At 37.2% G+C, this 19,949-nt stretch overlaps 2 protein-coding genes across 8 annotated transcripts; one reads left to right on the top strand and one right to left on the bottom strand.

The window, feature by feature from the left end:
• Nucleotides 1-490: 490 nt before the first annotated feature.
• LOC103719217 (uncharacterized) lies at nt 491-11,737 on the bottom strand. Of its 7 annotated transcripts, none has more exons than XR_015968192.1 (7): nt 11,563-11,696; nt 10,146-10,521; nt 8,393-8,843; nt 7,701-7,999; nt 2,110-2,451; nt 1,782-1,828; nt 491-1,386 (listed from the first exon to the last, which is right to left on the bottom strand). XR_015968192.1 is itself a non-coding variant. In XM_088703162.1 (6 exons), the coding sequence occupies exons 2-5, from the start codon at nt 10,458-10,460 to the stop codon at nt 2,128-2,130; spliced, it is 1,389 nt and encodes a 462-aa protein (XP_088559288.1). In that variant the 5' UTR covers nt 10,461-10,487; nt 11,563-11,737; the 3' UTR covers nt 1,472-1,828; nt 2,110-2,127. The 7 variants fall into 7 exon arrangements, 1 of the variants encoding a protein (XP_088559288.1); XR_015968189.1 differs by having other exon boundaries at nt 961-1,263; nt 10,146-10,487; nt 11,563-11,701; XR_015968193.1 differs by having other exon boundaries at nt 961-1,263.
• Nucleotides 11,738-13,816: 2,079 nt separating this feature from the next.
• LOC103719216 (protein TRAUCO-like) lies at nt 13,817-19,920 on the top strand. Its single transcript, XM_008808344.6, has 2 exons — nt 13,817-14,994; nt 19,507-19,920. The coding sequence occupies exons 1-2, from the start codon at nt 13,980-13,982 to the stop codon at nt 19,779-19,781; spliced, it is 1,290 nt and encodes a 429-aa protein (XP_008806566.3). The 5' UTR covers nt 13,817-13,979; the 3' UTR covers nt 19,782-19,920.
• Nucleotides 19,921-19,949: the final 29 nt, after the last annotated feature.

Below are 19,949 nucleotides of genomic sequence, written 5' to 3'. Positions count from 1 at the left end.
TGTTTGGCCAAAACGACATGCAATCCTTGTCATTTATTGGATCATATGTTCACTCTGCATCATAACCCTTTCCTTCTGAAAGACTTTGCACTTGATGGGTTCACCATAGAAATTTTGTGCAACTCGTACTCACTGGGAATGAATTCAACCAGCAGATTGGCTGGCTGAGAGGGATAATTTGGATTACAAAGGAACCTAAACAATCAATTATGTTCAAGAATTGAATTAAGAATGGAATTAAGAATTGTGCTATGATCTATGCAGCCCGTCTGAGCCCAATTCTAGATTACAAAGGAACCTAAACAAGTAACTTCGGCTGAAAAATGTGAGATATCAGTCGTTCTAGTGGGTATGTAAGAACAACTAGCATATAATTGAGGCTGAGTTATTCTACATGGGGCTTTCAGTTGTCTGGATACAGTGGCCGAGTGAGAGTGTGGAATCAAATTCACCAAGAGAGAAAATGGAGGAAACAGAGGATACAAGTTCACCAAACATAGAAGCCATCGATAATAAGATTTTGATAACATCATACGAGAGAATGAGACGGCAACACATTTCTCATGAAAGCTCATAGAATACACCCAAAACAAATCTAAATAGTTATTCAACCATGTCATGATCAAAGTAAATACCGAGAGCGGTTGCTCGTCGCCACAGCTGAAACTTCAGATGAATATCCCTCCTCAGAGCCAAGCGTCACCTGCTATCAAGCATCAATGTGATCTAACGCCTCCCTAAGGAGAGATGTGCTCAAGTCCTTGATGCCTTCCAGGACCATGCATGCCCCACAGCTTTTAGGCAATAGCACGAATACAGGGGAAGCCAATATAAGATATCACAAGCAGAAACATGCAATACCTGCCTCAGCAGAAACAGCTTGTCTTCTTTCTACGCATAACATCCAGAAGTAGCTTGTGAATTTTGATTGGATATCATCTCAAGGATACACCACTAATAAAAGGTAGAAAAGCAATTACCAATACCCACTTTGGGCCACTAACATTTCACAATATCCAAGGACTCAGGGTTCACAACCTCCCACCTCCAACATGCCTAACATTGCTACTTCAAAGGCATCAGGATTTGGCAATTCATTACCATGAATCCATAATATATATATATATACACACACGCGCGCGAACTTTTATCGCAACCATTGGCTACAGAGGAAGGCTCGACCAGTTAATCCCAGAAAAAATCCCACAAGCTCTGCTCGTGTCAACATTTGAATGATATATTTTGCTCGGTAGTGAGATGTGCCTGTTTTGATATGATGCACAGGGTCATTAAGTGAGCAATACCAGGGAAGTCGAGAGATGGGAATTCAGCATGCATGACTAACACTCTGAATGAGTTCGAGACTTCACAGTTCACACCGTTTCCCTACCAAGATTACCCTTTATCAGTCAGAAAACCAACATACCTACAGATTTCGCATATTTTGCTTCGAGAGCGTAAGCAAGAAACCTTATGAAAGTCCACATATGGCACATGGATCATATAGAATTCAAGATCAATCTGCTACTGTTTACAATCTAAGAAGGAAAAGAACATATCACTGTACCCAACATTTTTCCAACTACATGTGATATCCCTAGGAACAAGACAGACCCATATCTCATGCCAATGGAAGGAGAAGTTATCGAATAACATCCAATGCAAACCATTTTTCCCCTACTCCAAAAGTCCTCTGAAATGCACTTCTGTTCGAGAGAAAAGTAGCAAGACTTATGACTAATTTCTCCTTAAAAACTCAAACGTAGAGGACAAGTACTTACCATGAAACCAGCATCCTGCATTGATGTTGAATCCCCATAGATGCACCCTGAAAATTTGGGGAAGTGTTTTAGGTACAAAGCAGAGAAAGGAAACGGACAATACCCATCAAAGTTCATTCTCTAACAAACTTGCAGACAAAATTCATACTACTGGCCTCTAAGGAATTCAAGTTTCCAGGAATAGATTAGGTCAGTGATTTCCAAAAGCCACCAATGACCTCTTAACTTCTCAAGATACGTTGTGTCTAATCCATTGAGAATAGGGGGAAGCAATGACAAATGTAGGACTCCTACTAAGGAAGAGCTAAAATGACATAGATTAACTCACCACCAGATCCGATACTACTTAATATCGTCCATATGCCTTCCCAAAACTTTCGTGCCTCTGATGCTGGAACTCACTATAAGCATCATGAGGCCTGGGAGCTGAATAGTTCTCACCAGGGTATGGGTATCTGCTTCTTGAATCCATAGGTAAAGCAGATCCCATGTATTGCACATTCCGTGAGGCCTGATCATAACCTGGGTAAGTTTGCTGGTTATAAGCTGTCTGCTGTGCTTGCTGCCGCATTTGGATATCAAGCTGAAGAAATTCTTCCCACTGTCTTTTGTGCATGCCCCTCATGATTACCAGCTTCTTCATGTAATTCTCACTCAGTTCTCTTATGCACTGCATTTACCAAAAAATAAGAAATGGAAATGGACGTAAGAATCTGGTAGGCCAAAAACAAAATAATATCAGTAATTGTCATCATCAGGAATGATGCAGTTACTGCACAACCAGTCCAGGAAAGATATGGCAGTAGTTGATGACAAGGACTATGCAACCACTCACGATCAAAAGCCTTATCTTCAGATTCTCTAAATTGATAAGGTTATTCGTGAATTAGAAAGGTAAAAGTTATGGTCTATAAAGAAGTAGGGAGGGAGAAAAAACTGAAAAACTGTTGACATTATGCATCATTTTAGGAAAGCAAACGAAACTGTGTTAATTTGCAAGGTTGTGCAATCACAGAAGAGATGGAACTATGATGTGTCTCCTTTAAACAAGGACGTTAGTTTAACCAGATCATCTTCATCCATGGAACAGAAAATAATACAAAATGGAACAGAGTTGTGTTTTGATCCACCAGCTACAAATCAGGTTATATGGTAGGTGAAGGCTTAATGGTTATGGTTGCGCTTAGCTTCAGGTTTTAGAAACTTGCATGAAATTGTCTACATTGCAAAAAGCATGCAAGCAAGGAAATATGTAACAAATATTTTTTCACAATTGTCATGAGTCTCCTATATTCGATCCAGGCACTCTCCACAAGGTTGGTCATCTATGCTCTTCAAATAAAATATCTCTTTACTGTCAGGAATCAGGTAATGAAACTAAAATCTGGTTTCAAATTTATCAGGCCATTAATTTGTGCCTTCTGAATGTTATTTTGTTGTTAATGGCTCCCAGCTGTATAATGGGTTCAGGTTCATTCATCAAACTTCAGCCACCAAGAGCATCATCTGCATGGAAAATTAAACACCTTTCCACACCTCCCTAACACTTCATAATGATATGCCTCTCTATGTTTATAATAAGTTTCCTCAGTAGAACAAGAACAAAAAAGTGAATTTTAAGGTTATTACCAGTAACCTTCACATCCTTATCCTGTTTCAACATGCTGAGAAGTAAGGATCTTGTCTATTAGGCCTATCAAGACAATTAAAATTATATACCATGGTGATTTTAAATAAAAGAGAATAAATGGTTATACAGGTAACAGGTTTACAGAATAAGAATATCTAAAACTTGTCAGTTTGATATCATATCATCATATTGATAAGAAGAAAACCATTAAACAATTAGAGTGGCTGATGTGTAGGCTATGCAAACAGATTAACATCAGTTTTAATAAAGTGCAACTGGAATTGTGTAACATAGTCAACCTAATCAGCTGCGACATGAAGTGAGATTTTTTGAATCAGTTACTTTTCTCCATTTAGAAGTAGAGTTGCCCTAAAGTTGAAATAAGAAGAGATTATGATCAGTACTGACAATTTTTATAAGTACATAATATTGAGTTAGGACTACAAATGCTTGTGAGAAGCATTGTTCTATGTTTAGTTAGATATAATTTGCCAGAGCCTAGTGAAGAGAACCCTTTGTCACAATTTAGTTACAGTGCCAGTAGGTTAATTTATAGGAAAAATTATAAGGAGACCCCCTCAACTTAGGGCCCATCCTAGAGACTACCTCGGCTTTAAAAAGTTCCAAACGGATCCTTCAAGTTTCCAAACTGATCCTGCCGTTCATCTCCATTAACAAAATAGTACCATATGACCATCATCTAGTAGCATAAAATTGTATTATGACCAAAATTCCTACATATTAGTTGTTTGTGGGGTAAAGTCCTGGTATAGATCTCAAAGAACTCTTAGTATATGATCCATAGTTAAGGATCACCCACCGCACAGATCGCAAAGCACTCTGAACCTCCTTCATTCATCATCTTAGAGCATCCTTAGTACATGGCCTATAGTGAAGGATCACCAACTGCACAGATTTTAAAGCACTCTGAATCTCTTCATTCATATGCCTGCACAGATTTCAAAGCATACTTAGTATATCCATAGTTACTAATCACCCGCCGTGCACATATCAAAGCGTGCAAAAATCAAAGCACGCTAAACCTCTTCATTCATCGACCTGCATAGATCTCAAAGCATCCTTAGTATATGGCCCATAGTTAAGGATCACTCATCGCATATATCTCAAAGCACTCTGAACTACTTCATTCATCCATTTGCACAGATCTCAAAGCATTCTTAGTATATGGCTTATAGTTAAAGATCAACCGCTACACAAATCTCAAAGCACTCCAAACCCTTCACTCATCCATGCTCTGAAGAGGGCGAGGATATTTTGATCATATGTAACGGCAGGCTAACATTGTCCGCTAGTCAGAAAGCTAAAGCACCGGTGTGGAGCAATTTGAAAATTTGAAGGACCCATTTGGAACTTTTTAAAGTTGAGGGAGTGTCTTTGGAACAAACCTTTAGTTGAGGGGGTGCCCCTCTAATTTTCCCTGATTTATAATAGTTGCTTTTTTAAATTTAGTTACAATACTAATAGGCTAACTTATTGTAATTGTCCCCATTTAATGACACCGGAAACGGTAGAAAATTAAGCAAACGAGGGGAAAGAGATCAAGATAAAGGAGAAGGAAGTAGAAGGAAAGGCGATAACAAGTGGAATCCACCACTAAATTTAATAAACAATGACATGCAAAATCTAATTTTTCATTATTCACTATCTTTAATAGATATCAATTATATAAACAACACACAACCCTTCATATCCCTTAATTAATACCACTCAACTTCCCAAAAGACCAATAAATAAATACTTCCATTAACTCTAAAAGACACATGCATGAACCACAATTAACAAACCTAGGAGACACACTCTACATTTATGAATGCATAATTAAAGTATAACAACTTATTAACTAATATATGTTATTTGACATTTGACTTTGACTAATTATGGCGTTCCAAGATAGGTTGAACAAAAATGAGGTGACCCAACATGGTTGATCTATTTTTCCTGCATCACTTAGGGTTCAAGTGAACATGACTTTTTATATTAATTTATAAGTGGTTAAGTATTAATTAGTCTTGCTTTGTGAACTTAAAACATATTAACCATTTTATTTCTTCTTCCTCCTCCATGTCAATTACTTCTTATCTTAAATAATAGCACCTTATAATGCCACCTTGTCCGAAAACTGCAGTAATAGCCTTCCTACAATACTTAGATGGACAGTGCATAAATGAACAAGCATATGATGGCTATAACAACATTTTTTTAATGAGCTTTGTGCAGCAGGACATAATGGCTCACAACCAAAAATATCACAGTTTTTCATGGGCCTCGCAGTTTAGGAGGGAGGATTACTTAACTAAATATGAGGTTAATGTATTTATACAAGGCTCAACAAGAGTTTAGTGTTGTTTTGGAGAATTTCCAGAAGTTTCAGAGTCCAGGTTAAGCATCAAATGACAATACAATAGAATATTAACAGTGTTTGACCTGCCTAAGAAACCAAAGTAGAAATATTCTATTACTCAATGAATGTCCTGAGGTAGGCGAGCCTTTTTTGCTTCAAATTTTAGTTAGCAAGAAAACAAAAAAAGTTCTAATAACATAACAGTAAGAAGACTTAACTAACCTATATAGAGGTCTGCTAGTTAAAATTCATTTAATTATTGAAAAATATAATTGCAACTGGTTCCGACTTCTGAGCCTGGCATTGAAATTTCATTTAATTATTGAAAAATATAATTGCAACTGGTTCTGACTTCTGAGCCTGACATTGAAATTCACTGCCACTTCACCAAATTCCAAACTAGAGCCAGTTAGCACTTAGGGTATGCCCATCTACAAACCAATAAAAGATATTCCTGACACAAAAGAACAATGCAAGCACAAGTCATCTGCATCCAAGCATATTCTCATCAAAATGGGATCAGCTATGGAGCAGAACTCTGAACATAGGGTGTAACAATTTGAAGGAATAACAGAGTTCCAAATAGCACCTCTTACACACCGTAACTGATTAACTTCAACAGAACATGACCTTTCTAAGCTTTGTACTCAAAAAAAGTATTCCTCACTAAAATCTTTGGACATCTCCAAAATATAATGTAGCTATATGAGAAACTCAATGAGTTTATCTGGACTGCAGACTGATTATGAACCTCTTCCCCATATTACCAATTAAAAGTCACAGTACACCTGATGACATTAGCAACTCTACAATAGCGGTCAGCAGTGAAGAGTTAAAATTTAGAGCACATAACTGTCTTCAAATAAACTTTTAACAAAGCACATAAATCTGTCAAGCAAAACTATCTAAAAAAATTATAATGGAAAATCATAATAATTACTAATGTTATTGTAAAATCATATGATTTGGGATTCATTTTTGTATTCTTCCCTATGGGAGTGAAGGGTGCTCTCTAGTTACTTTGAAAAGTTCTTTTAATACCCTTTTCTAGAACTTGAATTTTTTCATGTCAGTTATAACATCAATTAGAGATATTTTTGAATGCATAAATTTCCCCATAAAATTATTCATCAAAATGCAATTTTTTAGTTTTGATCGTTAGTCTCCCCTGTCACTTTTATGGTCGCTATCAATATGAGTGGCATTAGTGCGTCAATATTCGCCCATCTGTCAGAAAGCAAGTGTTTGTGTGCACTCCTCCAAACAAATTACGTCTCCTCACGAGCACATACATGCTAGGATAATATATGTTTTTCCAGAGTTAGAGTTTGCACACACCTCATGGAGCAAGCAGCCCCCTATGAGTGACCTATAAACAAAAGGGAGAAGTACAACATTCATTTCATCCATTAAAAAAATAATCCAAGCCCAACAAATGGGACATCAGTGAACATTTGATGCATTGAGGATGTTAAGGATTGTATGGCATGTGCAGAACTCTAAGTTATGCATCTTTATTATGACCTTAGCATATCTAAGCTTGTATTCAATGTGTGTTGATGTACGGAGGAAGATTGCATACATAAACAGCAATATGTATATGGTGACATTTGTGTAAATAAATTGTGTATATGAAGGCTGAATACACGCATCCATGTCTGATGCAAATCATCTCACACGATTCAATCATTTCATATTAGTGTTCGTGTATATGTATGAACAAACATATGCACACAAATATTTGTACATTTATATATTAACGCAGATGTTTATGTATGTAATTATATGGAATACATGTACGAGATAGCAAAAGTTAGCATCCAGCTGCATACCACTGAATACCTTCTTTTATAAAAAAATCAAGCTGAAAAGAATCAATCCAAAAGCATCCATCAAGTTACAGTTCAGAAACTGTTTAGAATCATACCTCACGATGTTTGTAGTTTTCTTCATCCTCTTCTTGGTCATGGACCCTTCCCAATTCCATCACCTCCCTCTTAAACTCCATTTCTAGTTCTTCTAAGGTCTGCGGGTAATTAGGGAAGTCAAATTTGTGTTCAGAATGAGAATCTATTCCATGCCTCTCAATATCCCAGTTACTACTCTTGTGCAACCCAGTGTTATGACTGTGCCCACCGTAAGGTCTATACACATCACCACCAAAAGAGGAGCGTAGTGGAGATTTTGAACGGGCTGGACGGCCTTTTCCTCCATCATTAGCATAAGCTTCGCGAAACGAAGAATATGTAAGCGATATCGCACTTTAATTCCAGATGTCTAAGATAGATTGATGCTTTAACTAGAGTCTATCTTATATTCAAGGAGGGATGATGCCAGATAGTATACAGAAATTGTGAGCTCATCCAACCCATAAAAGTCGGGATATGCTTTCAGTAAAAAATTTCATAATCAAAATCTGTCTGACCCAGAACCATGGAGAAAATCACTTCATATTCGAACACATAAAGCTTGGACTTACCTCTTGCTGCAAAAAAGGACATCTCAACATGTAATTTATCAAAGATATATCACATAAAAAGAGAAACTAGGAAAAAGCATCATTACATATTTTCACATCTTAAAAACTTGCGCAACTGTCATTATGCATGGAGACCCTACCTTGAGAAGAACCCCTCAAAAATTTCTGTGAACCTTCACGTACATGATCTTGAACATGCCTGTCCTGATTGAAACCCCTGCTTTGAAAGCGTGATGTATTTCTCGGACTAGAATGAGACCTTTGAGATTCAGAACGTCTTATTTCAGCACCCCTGAGACTTTCATCAGGAGATCTAGATCGCATCCTATTTGAACTAGTAGGGCTTCTACTTTTACCCTTATCTTCTTGAATCACTTTGTGCACAGCATCTACACCTTTAGCCAGTATTAGTCTATCTTTCCCACTGACAATCAGAAACTTTTCATCCATTTTTATCTTACAACCAACATCCCTTTCAATTTGACTTATCACCTTTTCAGAGAAAAGGGCTCTTACATTCTTGTCTCTTGCTGGCACTCTTTCAAAAAAATCTGCTGACTTACGGTTAGCTCCAAGAGTAGATGGACATCCCTGTAACAGAAGGCAAGGAATAGGTGAAATCAAAAGCAAAAACAATAAATGTATAATGATGATGTACAAAAACTGCTGAGAACAAGCTGTTGCACAATGAAATTATATACATAAATTCCACAGTGAACCTATATGAGAAGACATTCCAATCATTACATTCCATCATTGCATTCCTTCCAACATTTTTTTATGATAAAGTACAAGCTTTTTCAAACATTTCATCATTACATTGGTCCATCTTGATTTGCACTTCCAGCTTCGGTATCAATCCTTCCAGACATTTTCCTGCGTTCCTTGTTTCAAAGACCATAGATCTTCTTCTCAAATTGCATCCTTAAACTAGATTATGTTCCAATATGTGTGCTTTTTTTTAACTTCATCCTTCCTAGTTCGGCAACAGATTCACCAAAGCATTACTATCTCTTCTACACTCATCTTATGCGCCTGCACTCTCTTATGATGACAATCCCTATAATTTTCAGCATACCAGATTTTTCTATATATTTCTTCAGCATACCAGATTTTTCTATATATTTCTTCAGCATTTACATAAATAGCTAAAAGGTTGAGTAGATACAAAGACTAAATTAAATTACAAAAAAAAAAACTTTATGCATGCATTACTAAGCATGTAAATGGCAAATCAATTGGAATTTCTTTTTTTATTGACAAGATCATTGCTTTATCATCATCTTTGAAGGAAATGGAGAGAAAACAAGTAATTAAACCTCAAGCAGTAATGAGTCATTAATGTGGTTAGCAGCCTTCATATATCAAGTAATTCATACTTAAGTAATGAAATATTCTTAAACATACATACATGCAACAAAACAACATCAAAACACCGCACTAGGTAGTACACTAAAATTACATATGCAGCAGAAGAATTAACATCAGCTCTATCAGACACTGCATTTGCTCACTCTTTCATTTGTTAAACTCTTCAGCAAATTAAGAAGCTGTTTAATCATTTAAAAAGGAAGTTAAGCAGATGAAAAGGCTAGACAGTTTAAATGGGCACTCAAACAATTCAACATCATTAAGCTGTTTGAGCATCTGGGCAAACATTTCAATGGCCCTGTCACTCATAATAACACGATCAAGATGATTAACAAACTGTCAAAAACTTCTAATACTACACATGATAAAGTTGGGTAAAGCAAAGAACATACATAATGACTCATATGTATGGACAAAGTGATAGCACATGTAAGAAGGCAATGCAGTTTGATCGCTACTATAGTTCCATGACAATCTTATATTTCTCACAAAAGGCTTTCAACAGCAACAGTATCGCCATACCTGAGTAAAATGACCTGATTCTCCACAAATTTTGCAGATCATTTCTTCTTCTTTTCTTTTCTTCCAGTTCCTTTCGGTCGCCTTAGCTTTAGCCTCCCATACCTTAGCCTCTCTGCTAGTAAAATCAGTTGGAACAGCATTAGGATCTCGAGGCTCATCTTCCTCGTCAGACTGAGTACCAGCAGAAGGCCTCTTGTTTGTATTTCCCTTTGTTGACACATTCTTGGCAGCTGATCCTGGTGGCCCAGTATACTCTTTGCCATAAACTTCATTAAAAAGTTCATCATCTATCTCAGGGCTTGATTTCCTTGCCATCTAGAGAGAACACCAAACAACTCGCACCTGCATCATTTTTGTCCAATATCCCGGATCATTCCTAAAAGCCAGTAATAAGTCATGGAAGAGAGATCAAACAAAATTAACATCTTTTTACAATCATTGCATATCTTTGAATTCCCATAATATTCCTAATAAAGAAAGAATAAAAAATATTGGCGACAAGAGTTCTAAATTCATCAAGCAATAATTTGACAATTAGAGGGTTGAAATCATCAAGAGAACTATCAAGTTTAGTAATATTAAAACTGAAAGAAATCATTAAATTTAAGAAGAAGAAGAAGATAAGTACTTTAGTAACCCCTACATTGAGTTGGCTGGAAGAGCTAAGCTTAAGCCCATCTGTGGGAGAGACAGAGAGAGTAAATACTGCATATGGCCATTAGAGCATCAGAAATCAACAAATGGCATGTAAGCAGAATGCTCTATGAAACTTATCAAGTGTTGAGCATGTCAAGGAAAACTACAAGACACAAGGGGGTTTTCGTACCGATACTAATTAAGAAAATGGGTCTCATAAAAATAAGTCCTGACTATGAACGGCCAAAGACGAGGCGAGTTTAAACTTCAGAAGTGCGCGTCCAAACATATTTTCAACTTATTCTGACAGCAAAGTAGGGTAACTACGAATTGCTTCGAAGGGCACTATGCGATTATTGATTAAGAAGGCAATGCTGGGTGTCAAGGTCACCACAGGCGTGTTTGGATAACAAAAAAATTGATTTCATGTGATTCACCAATGCATCAAACAAATAGGGAACCGATTACGATCGAATCACAAGAAATGCGTTTGGATGAACAAAAATTGACTACAGGTGATTCGCTAATGCTTCGAATTAAAAACTACAAGTTTTAATAGGGCAGCTATCACAATCCAATCATTCACCCAATGGAGCATCCAAGATCTAAGTTTTCTTCAATAATTCATCTAAAATCCAAGCAAAAAGCAAAAGATCATATCACAACCCGCGAACATGGAATCGATGCTCATAGAAGCAGAATTAGAAAACCTAAGAACAACTCAAATCCACACAGCCCATATACTTTGAGAGCGAAGGAGAAGGAGATGGGGAGAGCTGACCTTCTTATGGGGTCCCAAATCCTGGTGCCGAGCTCGGCAGCGTCGCCCCTTCTCTCGCTCGCGAAGATGAATTGACCTAAATGGAGCCCTACCTTGGAGTTCCGGTTTTCTCCGCCAATGTGCAGGTGAGATATAAAAGCGTTAAAGCGGAGCTCTTCTTCACCCCATCGGAGTCGAGGGTTCACCAATCTGGACCGTCCACATATATTTCTACGAACACAGATCCCCCGAGGATAAATTCCTGGACACAGTCCCTCTCCATGGGCTTCTGCCGTCCCGTTGCGGGGATTCAAACAGGGGCCGAATCCTGAGGCTCAGATTTCTTTTTGATTCGGGCTTGGCCCATTGATGATCTGCGATCCCAGGGTTCCGTTTAGCTTTGGAGGCCTTTATCGTTTATTTCATATCATTCACCTATTAAGAGTGCAAATGGGTCGGATCTTAAGTGACCTATCATTATTTCTATTGTTGCAAATGTCTTTGTAACATATTATTTGTTTTTATTTAATATTCATATGAAATGAAAAAAATGGCCCTTGCCCATCTTTCTCTAGAACAAAATGTAACATGTTATGTAAATACCATTGTGAGGGTTTATCTGAATAGCCACACTTTCCATTACAGTAATATATGCCATGATTTTTAGTACACTAATTATTTTCTCAAACAATCCAACTTCAAACACTCTCTATTTCACAGTCCCAAATATATTTTAAGAAAAATTAAAGTCCAATACCGAGAATTGCAGGTATTTATATCCGGTCTTGTTACTGGAATACCTAATCTTTGATTTTGGATAGCCATTTTGTTCTTAATCTCTAGTAGCTGCACAAAATATATATGGTTGTGTGTATAAATGGAACTAATTTTACAAAAGGATACAGGAAATAAATCTTAGAAGATATATAAGTGTGCCAATATTTAATATGAAAACTTTCCTATTTCCAACATACATCCCTCCTGTAATACCTTTATGGTGATTAATATGCACCCCTCCTGTAATACCTCTACAATAACCTATTTTTCTTTTGAAATGTCATGTAACCCATATCCTCTATAAATTCTGAAGCATAGATAGAGTTGAAATAATAATAGTAAAAAAGAATAGACATTATAATAGTAGAAGAGAACTAAAGGTATATAAAGTCAATTTCTTTGTATTTATATTTTCTTCTCATGTTCTCTTAGGATATGCTCCTTTATGAGGCACGCCGTGCCCCCTTTTCTATATTTACATTTCTTGTCTTATAAATATATATATTTGGATAAAACTGTATCCATTTTTTCAAAACTATGTACACAATCTTAGTTGATTAAAGTATGTTTATGTTAATCATAAACTATAAAAATATAAAGATTAGCGTTCCTTCTCTGATACTTAAAATTATTTTTTAAAATAAATTATATATAATATATTTATGGGATCAATTATGGCCTTATCAAGAGGATAAGTATCTACTTATCTCAGATAAAAAATTAATAATCAGACAATGAGATGCGCTAGAGATACCTAGAAAACAAGCGTCATGTATTTTGCGGTCCTTAACCTACACATCGAGTGGACGCAAAAATATACTATTAAATGATATGAGGCTATATTTTCTTATAATCTAAGTATCAAATTTTATTAATTTTCAATCTATATATAGATCTTGATCAACCAAATATATTCTCGGTATAACCACTTTATCATAGTAGTACAATAAAAACTATCTATTTTTGTGTCTACTTGATGCATAGATCAGACAATATCAAAATTTATGAATTTTGGTTTCCAAATATTTTGATGGAATATATCAGATTAATTTGAGTGCTCCATTATTGATTTTGAACTTGAGAAAAGTAGATAGAAAAACTGAGTTGGTTGCGGTGGATCTTCACTTCGATTTGGTAAGGCTTAGATCAAATATCCCACATCAATAATCTGAGCCATTTGATACGATTTACTATCTCTAAATTATACACACACACACCAAAAGTTATATAATTTTTTGACTTTTTGCTTACGCAGCAAACAATGAAAGAATTGGATGGTTTTAAATAATATGTAATTTGCTATCTCTAAATGATATAATTTTTGGCACATATATATATATATAGTTTAAAAAATAATAGATAATATCTAATAGCTTAAATAATCGATAGTCTAATCTAAATCAAGATCTAGATCACCGATATGGAATCTCAACCATCCAATTTAGATCGGATGGATTTTTCGCAAACATAGAACGAGCAAGCCTCTCTCGCGTGAGCCAAACCGGCAGGGTTTCTCAATCGCCATTTGAGATCGTCCGGCAATAGACATTGCCGTCGGCGACTGGTCCCTGTGAGAGTGCCGTTCTTCCGTCTCTCCTAATCCCATTACAAATTCTCCTGTTCTCTCTCCCTCATATACTCCAATTCTTTCTCTGTCTCCGATGGACAACCTTCGAGCCTCTGATAAGGAAGAGGAGGAGGAGTGGAGCGACGCCCTCGACCACATCCCCTCCCATCATCCTCCAATGCCATCTCCTCCCTGTTCTCCGCCGCCGCCGCTGGCCGCCGACTTCCCCGCCTCCTCCTTCCCTCCGCTGCCATCTCCACTGCCCCCACCGCATCTACCCCTGGTAGAAGAAGAAGATCGCGAAGCCAAAGAGAACGGCGTACTCCTCGATACCGAAAACCCCCACCTTTCCGCCGCCGAACCCCTGCCCTCCGATGACACCGACGACGACGACGACGTCGACGGCGCCGCCTCGGCCCGAAAGAAGCAGAAGCCCCTCTCCTCCTTCACCTCCCCCTCCCCTGCCGCCGCTCCCCCCACCGCCTCCGCCGTCGCCGCCAAGAAGCCCAAGAAGAAGAACAACAACGTCTGGACCAAATCCACCTCCCGGAAGGGCAAGAAGAAGAGCAAGGCCATCACCCACGCCGGCCCCGAGGACACCGTCCTCATGACCCCCATGCCCCGCTTCCCCGACAAGTCCGACGATTCCTCCGAGGCTAAGATCTGCCTCTCCCGCGTCTACAAGGCCGAGAAGGTCGAGCTCAGCGATGACCGCCTCTCCGCCGGCAGCACCAAGGGCTACCGCATGGTCCGTGCCACCCGAGGAGTCATGGAGGGTGCCTGGTACTTCGAGATCAAGGTGGTGAGGCTCGGGGAGACGGGGCACACCAGGCTCGGTTGGACCATGGAGAAGGGGGACCTCCAGGCCCCCGTGGGGTACGACGGGAATAGCTTCGGTTACAGGGATATGGATGGGACTAAGATTCACAAGGCCCTGAGGGAGAAGTATGGAGAGGAAGGGTACGGTGAGGGGGATGTGATTGGGTTCTACATTAACCTTCCCGATGGAGCTTCGTATGCTCCAAAGCCGCCGCATTTGATTTGGTACAAGGGACAGAGATATGTCTACTCGGCGGATGGGAAGGATGAACCTCCCAAAGTTATTCCTGGTGAGTCCTTCCTCTCTGAAATGAGATTCTTATTTTCTTTTCTTTTCTTTTCTTTTCTCATTGTGCAGAATTGGATTGGTTGGAAAGGTTTTGCTTTGGCGATTATTCCCTGAACTGAATTATGTTGTCTCTGAATAATCATCCTGGTCTCATTGTTGTCTTTGTTTGCTATAGAGTTCTCTTTTTCGCTATTTAGTATCTGTTCTTTTGTAGATTAAACTTTGTTGAAGTATATCTGTGGAGGTTTTTGTGTTTAGTTGTATTTTCTATTAATGATATATGAGAATGAAATATATTCTTATTATTATCTACAGAATATAAGTGGCTATTGCTGAAGTCCTCGTCTCCAATTATTAGATTATTTTTGACCTCGTTTGAAATCAGATGTTCTCCTATACTGCCTATTTTTGTTAGTTTTTCATTAGCAGATGCTGTTGGTAATTTAGGATATGGATCTTATATGTTACTTGCAATGAAGCAGACAGTTTCTCAGCAAGGAAGAGGTGTATGGTACTTTGGCTGTAACTTGTAGGCAGATAGGGGGGAAGGTGAGTCTCAGGAAAAGTTCTGATTAGGTATTATGAGAAACAAATGACTTAAAAAGGGGTCAGTGCGAAGCAAAATTCATGAAGCCAATCCCAAAGAGATGGGATAAGGGTTTTTAATTATATCTGTTTTGATAGCTTTAGGAAAGTAGGAGGAACTCTTGGTAGTATAAGTGGGCCTTTTTTTCGGCTTTTTTTATTTATATATCTTCTCATAATTGCTTTAACGTTCAAATAATGACTTTTACCTTTTGCTTGCGATGCCAATTCAGTTGATTGAAAAACTTTCTTGCTTTTTTTTAGCACCAAGTTTCAAAGATAAGGATCTTTTTTAGCCTTTTCTTATTTTTATATCTTCTCATAACTGCTTTAACGTTCAAATAATGACTTTTGTCTTTTGCTTGCAATGCCAATTCAGTTGATTGAAAAACTCTCTTGCTTTTTTTGGTATCAAGTTTCAAAGATAAGGATTTGCAGTTATTGTAAGGTCAGAAAGCACCAGACTTTGTTACATTTGTTAAAAAAGATGATGTTAATAGCAATACCTTTTACTAGTTATATAGTCTGTGTAAACATTTACTTTAGAAGAGACTTCTGACATGTGTTGTATGGTAAGTGTTAGTGCTTAACATTATCCGTTCATGGTTATGCTTTGGTAATGCTTATTTGTGGTTTGTATTATGGTATATCATATATGATGCTTATATATTTTTCATGCTTGAGATAAAAAGCATTAAGGTATATAATGATAAGGCAGACATGCACCAACAGTAATAGGAGACGAATGTGTATACTTTTGATAGTACATAAAAGTAGCATTATTATAAGATGATAGAATGTGAATGAAAATGGTGTCGCTTGCCATCGAGTCTAGAGGTAGCCAGGTGAGCCGTGAAAGGATCTTTGGAGGAAAAAGAGACTTAGGAAGGGTCTGCTGATGCAGATAAGATGATGCTAGTGGTTGTTGGTGGAATGAGCCTAAAGCCAACTCCAATTACATAAAATAAGGTTTCTAGTTAAGGTCATGGTTTTCATGATGATATTACAATAAAATGAGGAATTCTTGCAGTCCATCTTGTTCATTTGGATACTTTTTGATACTTATTCTCGGCAATTTTAGTTTCTATAAAAAGTGATTTTTTAAAATATGGATAGGCCTGTGAGGATCACTTCATGCTGTTAGCACAACCTGCTTAATATTCATGGGATGAATTTTTCTAAAAGAAGATTAACCAGTTATTATAAAAGTCATTGCTTTTAATTAACTTATCCTTCTAAAAGATTCATGGGAATCACAACCTTCTTTATTTTCACATGCTAATAAGCAACAATAGAAAATGGAGATTATTAACTATTTAAATGGATAGTGCTTTTATGTTTTTCATGTAATTGTGTCCATGTTGCTGCCAAGGTGTTGTGTATCTCGAGTGCATGTTAGTTTGAATTGTCTCAACCTGGGAAAGAGCCTGTTAATGATGACTAATGGATGGTCTTTGAATAATCAACAATGAGAAAACAGGTTCGACTTTTCACTGCTTAACTTGCATCCTTTTATTGCTTTAGGTCTATATGTTGGTGCACCGTGGGGTTGGACAAATTCTTGGAGGATAATTTGATCTGTAATAGTGATAAACTTAAGTAGTTTGATAATCTAATAATTGTTTAGTTAAAGGGATAATGCAACATAAGAGCATATTAACTTGCTAAGTTGTTTTAGGGGGCTTCCTTTCTTTTGATAATTATCACATAGGGGTAGAAATGACATCTAATTACATGCTTGTATATATTTCGATGTTTTCATTTTTTTTTCATTCTATGGGAACATCAAGCATTCTTGAGCAGCACTGTTTTTGAAAGTTGACTGCTCATACTTCCATAGGAACTGCCTGTTAGAAGATTTTAGATAGATTGTTAGTTAGTTTATTTCAAAAATAATAAAGTTAATGTTGCTTTGGTAATGCATTGTGGGTTGGTAACTCTGTGGTTGTTTTATGTACCAAAGCATGGCTTAAGTATGTGATAAATTATTTTGCATGTAATATGAGTCATGGACAAGTTTCACTCATGCAATATACATACATACATACATATACATATATATACATACATACATACATATATATATATATATATATATATATATATATATATATCTACAAGAAAAAATACTGAACAAATGATGGAGAAATGTTGCCGGTTATGCAAGAGAATAATTATCAAGTCTGAGATTTGATAGGTGTTTCCGATGCAGTAGATGTTATACAAGGGACTATTATCAAATCTGCAGGAGCACGTTGTGGTAAAACTCTAAAGAAACTACTTCTAGAGGTCTCTGTCCTGGATTAGTTCCACATCAACAAGGTTTCTTAACATTTTTTGTGTCTTTTTTTTTTCTCAGATTACACCAGATGCAGTTTCTCAAGTAGTTCATCCTATATAGTTTCTTTAGCTTGCACAAGTATGATTGTCTATACCAGCTAGGTTCATTTGACTGTTATTTTGCTCATAATTTGATTAGTCGTTGCATTTGCCACTTTGTTCATATCGTGAGTATGAAGTACTCATCTTGATGCATGGAAAAAGACCTTCAATAGGACCAATCAATCTGCCCAATTCGACTCAATTTCCCTATCATGCCATGCTCAGAATTCCTAGAAATTTCTTTAAAGACAATCTCAAGCACCACTCCTTTTCCAGATGGCTTATTAACTTATCGGCCACTTTTTCTCATCCTTTATGGGGATGATTATTCAATGAATTAAGAGTAAGATTAGGTGCTCTAAGCATCTAACAACAATCAATCTAGTGTCCCTAGTGGGGATGATTGAGAACATTATGACCCAGTTTTACACAATCTTCAGCAGAGCCAAAAGTTCCAGTTGTCTTCTAAAGTTCTAATCAACCCTGTCAAGATCTGATGTAGCATTGTCAGCAAACTGTAAGGCCTAAGCTTGTTGAAATTTGAGTCATAGATTAATTAGTATATTTCTTAATTGGCATCATGTATGCTTCTCAACAAACCGTGGCTTGCTTGTATATATTGTTTTCTCAGAGACACACACACATATACATGCACATATCCTGATTAATTTCTTGCTTGTCTTGATGGACCTTCATAATAGTTGAAATCTTTTGCCTAGTGTGTAGCATCCAAGATCCGCAAAACCGGTACTAACCATACCGGTACATTATTAGTTCAGTACAACATGATAAGCATTCCGTATCAACACAGGTTTTGAACACTTTTTTTTAATTCCCAGCTATGGTCTAGCCCCAACCGGGCACTGCAAATCGGTGCCGGATGGTTCCGCTTAGTTTAGACTGGGATGAATTAATTCAGCTCATATACTAAATTGAACGTCAATACCATACCGGTACATTATGGTATGGTTGGTCCAGGTCAATATGACAAACCTTGGTAGTAGTTACTCAAAAAGTTCTTTAGGCTTGCTCTTTTAATTGTTTCCTTTAATTGCTTCGGAGATGCTTTGTTTTCTTCTCTTTAGCCTTGCTCAAAAACCTTGTCTTGCTGTTTAACCTTCTGCTGAGCTTTGTTTTCTAGCTTCCTCCGTTTCAAGTTTCTCATGTAGTTGTTTCATTATTCTTGTTAAGTGTCAAAAATTTGCCTTTGTCAGAGAAATACGTTAGGATTTGATATATGTTTGCTGGGTAGGGTATAAGCATTTAAGGATATCTTCCTATTTTGATTTCTTGTGTCACAGCACGGTCATAACAACAGTAACTAACACTTTTATTGTTGTGCTTTTCCATTTTCCCAAGTAACTCCTGTTTTTTCCAAAAGAGAACAAAATTTTGATATGTATATTTTTGGATTATAAAATCATCTAATTGTGGTCACTGCAATAATGTCCGGAACATGCATTCAAGCAATTGGAAATCAGTGCGCTGCTGCTTGTAATGTGATGCCATCATAATTGCTGTCTAATTGTTATATGTATCTATGCAGGCAGTGAGATATCCTTCTTCAAGAATGGAGTATGTCAAGGGGTTGCCTTTGCGGACCTGTTTGGTGGAAGATACTACCCTGCCGCTTCTATGTACACACTCCCTAACCAACCTAACTGTGAAGTAAGATTTAATTTTGGGCCTGATTTTGAGTTCTTTCCTCAAGATTTTGGTGAACGACCGATACCACACCCTATGATTGAGGTTCCTTATCACGGATATGATGGTAAGATTGAAGGTCCTATGGAGAATGGTGTTGCAGAAAAAACAAATTAACCATCTCTTCTTTCAGTTTTTTTTTTTTTCACTCGTGGGAGAGACTATGAACTGAAATATGTAGTCTTTAGTTTTGAACTTGTTAACTGGCGGCTGAACATTAAGTTGATGCTACTATATATATTTTTTCAAAGGAAAATTATTTAAGCTTGTTCATGAATGTAACTT

Source organism: Phoenix dactylifera, chromosome 8 (genome assembly GCF_051530095.1).
Source record: "Phoenix dactylifera cultivar Ajwa chromosome 8, Ajwa_hap1_PhDact_Kaust_v1.1, whole genome shotgun sequence".
NCBI classification, from domain to species: Eukaryota; Viridiplantae; Streptophyta; class Magnoliopsida; order Arecales; family Arecaceae; genus Phoenix; species Phoenix dactylifera.
The sequence above is the reverse complement of the archived record's forward strand: the minus strand, read 5'-3'. Positions and strand labels throughout refer to the sequence as shown.

Excerpts from the sequence above, each read along its gene's own strand:
- LOC103719217 (XM_088703162.1), bottom strand. The coding sequence starts at position 10,460 with ATGGCAAGGAAATCAAGCCCTGAGATAGATGATGAACTTTTTAATGAA. Across the intron at positions 8,000-8,392 it reads TTTGAGGGGTTCTTCTCAAG|CTTATGCTAATGATGGAGGA; the intron begins GTAGGGTCTCCA and ends CGTTTCGCGAAG. Across the intron at positions 2,452-7,700 it reads AAAACTACAAACATCGTGAG|TGCATAAGAGAACTGAGTGA; the intron begins GTATGATTCTAA and ends TGGTAAATGCAG.
- LOC103719216 (XM_008808344.6), top strand. The coding sequence starts at position 13,980 with ATGGACAACCTTCGAGCCTCTGATAAGGAAGAGGAGGAGGAGTGGAGC. Across the intron at positions 14,995-19,506 it reads ACCTCCCAAAGTTATTCCTG|GCAGTGAGATATCCTTCTTC; the intron begins GTGAGTCCTTCC and ends GTATCTATGCAG.